General features: G+C 43.4%; 1 protein-coding gene across 5 annotated transcripts in view; it reads left to right on the plus strand.

Moving 5' to 3' along the window:
- The window catches only part of LOC310826659 (leucine-rich repeat transmembrane protein FLRT3-like), a 91,384-nt gene that overhangs the window by 82,315 nt on the left and 2,805 nt on the right, over window positions 1-6,264 (plus strand). For 4 of the 5 annotated variants that reach the window (XM_083701792.1, XM_083701791.1, XM_083701788.1 and 1 more), the window contains exons 2-3: window positions 1,383-1,825; window positions 3,268-3,866. In XM_083701792.1, coding sequence (XP_083557918.1) covers window positions 1,387-1,825; window positions 3,268-3,866 — 1,038 coding nt within the window. In that variant the 5' untranslated portion in view covers window positions 1,383-1,386. Of the gene's footprint in view, window positions 1-1,365; window positions 1,826-3,267; window positions 3,867-6,264 lie in introns of all 5 variants that reach the window. The other variant, XM_083701790.1, reaches the window with a different exon arrangement.

The raw sequence follows: 6,264 nt of genomic DNA on the forward strand, positions 1-6,264 counted from the left end.
CTGTCCCTTATTTGGCAGGAAACTCCCTTATCCCAGCGTCATGTCCTGCCTCTGTGCCTTATTGATGATGTCCCTTAAATTTCCTGGGTTTCAAAGGAAGCAGCTCCTCTCCCTCCCTCCCTGCTGGCCAGGGAGGAGGGAGGCTCCAACTGTGTTGCTTGGCTGAGTTGCTCACCCAATAAGGAGTCTAAGAACTATTGGGGAGTGGAGCTTGCATGCCTCGTGCCGATCAAATCGGCCACGTTGCCTGGGGACTCGCCTTTGCTCAGCGCTTCCCAGCGGAGAGGTGACGGTGGTTTTCCTTGCTGGATCCCCTTTGCTGGGTTGCTGTGCTGTGGAAACCACCGCTTGAGGCTTCATTTGGCTGCTGGCTGGGCTTTCTGCCTTTGGCTCGGAGGGGCTCAGAAGTTGAACATACCTGTGCCTGGAAAATCCCTTATTTTGGCTGCTGATCCCTTATTTTTGAGGCTGCTGGTCCCTTATTTTCAAATCTGTAAGTTGACAGCTATGATCCACACATCGCATCAAAATAGCAGCCCACACTTTACTCCTTAATTCAGATGTCCCTGCTGTTGCTGTGTTGTTGTTTATAACTTACTGGATAGGATTAAGCCAAGAATACCTAGGACTGTGGTAAGAGGGAATTGGAGAGTATGTCAGTTAGTGCTAATGTGGTAGGGGAGGGCCACGGAAGGCCAAGTGACTCTTGCTCTCCCTTGCCTTGAAAAGCTCGGTGGTTCAACAAGGGATTCCCAGCAAAGAGACAGCAAGGATGATGGCTAGAGAGCAACTGGGGGAAAGTGTGATGATCAGTCTGAGTTTGCCTGAAGGCCTATCCAAGTGACAGTGTCAACTGCAGAGAAATCTCGTTCTACTATAAAAGCTTTTATGGGTTGTGAAGGGGTGAAGAGATTTGCTCCTTTCTTGTCCCGTCTGTCTAGGACACTGGAAGTTAACATGTATTGTATTACAACTCCCATCAGGCCCTGCCAGCATGGTCAATGATCAGGGATGATGGGAGTTGTAGTCTGCTCTGCCCCTGCCCCCCCCAAACAACCCCACACAATCTGGAGGGCACCACATTGACCACCCCTGGTCTAGGGCTCAGATACGTGCCAGAACAGCACACGGAAGCCTATTTTAACCTTAAGTATGAAGACTGAACAGCATTAAGGTGACTTCACACATCTTTGCCAAAGCCCCTTAGTGCCCAACAATGTAAGCTTTTGTGCTGGGGAGACGTGGTGGGAAGCATGTATAATTCTGACACATCTTCATCATGCAATTTATCAGAAAAGGCTCTGGCTGAGCAGAGCTGCATCCCAGACTACCTGCTGGTTTCTGAAGTGAATTTAATTATTTCAGTCTGCTTTAAATTACAGCATTATGGCTCAGCGCTGGTGTGTGGCCTTTACTCTGTCACTACTGTGGATCATTGCCAGCCCAGAGCTCCTGGACCGTTCCCAATGCCCCATCGGTTGCAGCTGCTCTTTCACAGACTGGTTTATTCGGTGCTCCAATGCCAGCCTCTCTTCTCTGCCCACTGGCATCCCACAAGCCACAGTGGAGCTTGATCTACAATTCAATCAGCTTGGCAGCCTCCTGGCAGCCTCTCTCCCAGATTTGCCTGAGCTCACCACGCTTTTCCTTGGGAGCAACCAAGTGCGCCGGATTGAAGCAGGAACCTTTCTCGGTGTGAAGAATTTATACCACATCCACTTGGACAACAATCTCCTCGAAGAGATCCCAGAAGGGGCATTTGAAAACCTGACCAATCTAGTCTTTCTGCACCTGGAGCACAATCGGATTGCTTACCTTTCACCAGGTATTTATAGATGGGTGTTCCCCCCCCCCATTGCTAAGGTAGTGATTATCCCTCTCACTTTCATTCCCAACAGTTTTAGGGTATGAATTGTAGGGAAAGGATGCATTTGGGATGAATGAGTGGACACGTAAGACTTAAATACCAGCAGCTGACCAATTTAGAAGCTGAGCACAAAGCTGATATGGAGTAACTTCACTGAAATTGGCTAGTTCAAACCCTCTATGAATTACCGTATTTTCCCATCTATAAGATGCCCCCATATATAAGACGCCCCCTAATTTTTTATATTACGTATTTTTAAGGGGAATAACCTAGTCTTATACAGTACACAGAAAAATACGATATTTCAGCATAAATTCAATATGGATCTATTCAGTTGAGGCAAACATCTCCTTTCAACAGCAATAAAGTAGGCCCATGGTATTACTGCTACTGATAATGACACCTCATTTTTTAAGTGCAATAGGCCAGATTCTGGTGCCCTATAGCTTATTCTGGTGCCCTTCCTGTTGCCTTTTGTATTCCTTATGGCACAAAAGAAGATTATTATTTTACTCTTGGTATGGAAGAAGGGAGAGAGCTCCTGACATTCTCTGCAAATTTTATAAAATTTAATTCTAACACAAACAAGGATGCAGTCCTGTAATTTTGGACTCTGCCCTTAATGGTTACCTTCTTTAGTTTGTTGCCTCAAAATGAATTAGGGGTTCCTGCTGCTCATTCTGCTGAGTTGGGCCCTGGATTTTTGCCTGAAAGTCCTGTCCTGATGATACCACTGAGCACAAGACCACATTCAGTGCCACAGTATTGCAGGAGGGACCAAGAGGTTAAATCTGAACATCTCTAGAGATTATACTTACATACATACACACACCATAAACCAGAATATTAGCAAACTAGTGCAACTTGCCCATGAGGAAAGGCGAGTTAACCTGGCATCATCCCGAGGTGTCAGGTGGGGGGAGACTTGGGAACAAACTAGGTATCATCAGACACAAATGTGCACCATGAAAAGCAGAAACTGACCAGCAATATTCATTTTATTTATTAATTAAAATAGTTACATGCTTCCTCTCAAGTCACAGATCTGCAAGGGAACAAATGGTAGGCTAGTCTCTGTTGTGCCATGTTCAAATCCCACTGCTAGCACCATGTGATGTCTGGTTCTCAAAAGTTCTGTGAAACACACTGAGTAAGGCTCAGGCCTCCCATATAGCAACAGCTTTATTCATTAATCTGAACACAAGCAAGTATAAACACACACCCAGAGAAGGAACCCTAGACCTAAGCACTTGGTTGCTTAAGCACTTTTCACCTGTGCTGGAAAGCAGTTCACAGATGTGCTCTGCACATCATTACCACCCTGGGGAGGGCAGAAGTGGGATGGCGTTATTAGCTCTCAGCTCAAGGCAGCTCTTACTTCCACTCTCTCTTTTGCCTAGGTGCATTCTCCTCTTTGAAGCGACTGAGTCTGCTAGACTTGAGTCACAACCTGTTGACTGAACTTTCAGACCAGCCCCTTGGTGGTCTCCAGCAGCTGCGCAAACTTCACCTCAGCGCTAACCTTATTGCCAACTTGTCAGCCAGAGCTCTCCCGGGCAACATGCGCATCCTCTACCTCGACTGGAACAGGCTGAAAAGTGTGCCATTTGCCGTCCGCACCTCTGCCACTCTCTCCAGCCTTTATCTTAGTGGCAACCCAATCCAGGAGCTGACATCTCTCTCCTTTGGGAGGAAGCTCAGCTCACTGAGGCAGCTGTTCTTAGAAAACCTGTGCTTGAAGAACATTACCAGCTCAACGTTCAAACGGCTACGCAGACTCGAGGTCTTGAGCCTGAGGAACAATAGTTTGGAGTCGCTGTCACCTCTGTCGTCGCTGAAGTATCTCTCGACTTTGTATCTGACTGGGAACAAGTGGCGCTGTGACTGCAACTTAATTTGGCTTCGCACCTGGCAGAAGCAAGTGGTAAGAAAAGATCGCAGCCCAGTGGAATGCAGTTCCCCGGAGGCCCTTCAGGGACAACAACTGGCTAATGTAGAGGTAATGAACAATCTGAATCACACTGACAGACCCCAGAAACACCTTGCAAATAGAACTGTCGCAGAAAGGGGGGGACAGACACCCCTCTCCATCTGCCATCCAGGGTAGCAAGGGACATTATCACAGTTCAAGGGCAAAATTTTAGCCACCTGAGGACACTGATCCTTGATTACCTTGTATACCAGACAGAAAAGAGCCTAGAGATAGTCTAAAGCTTCAGGTCGGAGCGAAACAGTATAAACTTAAAGCATTTGCAGATGACCTAGTTTTGACCCTACAGGAGCCAGAATTTAGTACGAAAAGGGTATTACAATTGATTCAGGAGCTTGGTCGGGTGGCGGGATTTAAACTCAACAAGCAGAAAACCAAGGTATTGGAAAAAAAATTGACACCTTTAGAATCAGAAAGGTTTGAGAAAGAGACAGAGTTAAACGTGGTTAAAAAAGTAAGATACCTAGGGGTAAACATAACAGCGAAGAATATGAGTCTATTTAAGGATAACTATGAAAAGTGTTGGTCTGAAATTAAAAGGGATTTAGAAGTTTGGTCAAGATTGAAACTTTCCTTGTCAGGACGAATTGCTGCTATAAAGATGAATGTACTGCCAAAAATGCTGTTTTTGTTCCAGACTTTACAGATTGTGGATAAAATGGAGTGTTTTGGGAGGTGGCAAAGAGATATTTCCAAATTTGTCTGGCAGGGCAAAAAGCCCAGAATTAAGTTTAAGATACTAACTGATGCTAAAGAAAGAGGGGGCTTTGCCCTGCCAGACTTAAAGTTGTACTATGAATCAGCAGCTTCTGCTGGTTGAAAGACTGGCTGCTTCTTGAAAACACTGAGGTTTTGGATCTGGAAGGTTTTAACAATGCTTATGGATGGCATGCATATTTGTGGTATGACAAGGTCAAAAGTCATAAGGCTTTCAAGAACCATATTGTCAGGAAAGCAATGTTCAATGTCTGGATAAAATATAAAGACTTATTGGAAAATAAGACCCCAAGGTGGTTATCACCAATGGAAGCTAAGGCCCGGAAAAGACTCAATATTGAGGCCAAATGGCCGAAATATTGGGAAATAATAGAAAAAGATGGAGATAACTGGAGGTTGCAGAGTTTGGAGAAACTAAAAGATAAAGTGCGAGATTGGTTACATTATGCTCAGATCAAAGAAGTTTTCAAGTTGGATAAAAGATAGGATTCCAGGTGGAAAAATCAAAGTTAGAAACGGAATTGTTAGAACCTAAGACTAAGGTACTTTCAAGAATGTATAATTTGCTGCTAAAATGGAATACACAAGATGAAACGGTCAAATCGGCTATGATAAAATGGGCACAGGACATTGGGTACAATATCATGTTTGCTGACTGGGAAAGGTGATGGACCACCGGTTTGAAATTCACGGCATGTAATGCCTTGAAAGAAAATATTATGAAAATGATATATAGGTGGTACATGACTCCAGTCAAGCTTGCAAAAAAATATACTATTTGTCTGATAATAAATGTTGGAAATGTAAAGAAACTGAAGGAACATTCTTTCATCTCTGGTGGACCTGCCCTAGAGTTAAGGCTTTCTGGGAAATGATATATAACGAGCTGAAAAAGGTATTTAAGTATACCTTCCCTAAGAAACCAGAGGCCTTTCTTTTGGGCATCGTCGGCCAGAGGGTGTTAAAGAAGGATCGAACATTTTTTATGTATGCAACAACAGCAGCAAGGATACTTGTCACCAAGCACTGGAAAACCCAAGATTTGCCCACACTAGAAGAATGGCAGATGCAACTGATAGACTATATGGAGCTAGCAGAAATGACTGGCAGAATCCGAGACCTGGGAGAAGAGGCTGTGGAGGAGGACTGGAAGAAATTTAAGGACTATCTACAAAAATATTGTAAATTGTATGAATGTTAAGAAAGATGTAAGATTATTAACAATATGGCACCATTAAGCTAGTTAAAAGGAATATGAAGATAAATGAAAATATAAGAAAAGATAAATTTTGGATAAATATTATGCTAAAATTAAGCTTTTAAGGTTTGGGTAAAATTATCTAAAATTAGGGACACAATATTGGAAAATTATAATATAAGAATTGAAACAAGGTGATAAATTGCTGGGTAAAGCTTGAAAAACTTGGAACGCAGGAACGAGAGATGCGAGGAAGTCCAAAGAAGTGAAGAAAATATGGTTATTGTAAAATTATATGTTATTTTGTTTGTTTTTTCTATTGTATTAAGAAAAACTTTAATAATTTTTTAATTTTTTTTTAAAAAAGAGAGATAGTCTAAAGCTGGGCCACAAGACAATTTCCCCAGACTTAAAAGCTGGGCCACAAGACAATTTCCCCACACTTGCTTGGGGTGTGTCCACTAGTCTCTGGCAAATAGGTTTTGTAGGTTT

Source organism: Podarcis gaigeae, assembly GCF_964106915.1.
Source record: "Podarcis gaigeae genome assembly, chromosome: 10".
NCBI classification, from domain to species: domain Eukaryota; kingdom Metazoa; phylum Chordata; class Lepidosauria; order Squamata; family Lacertidae; genus Podarcis; species Podarcis gaigeae.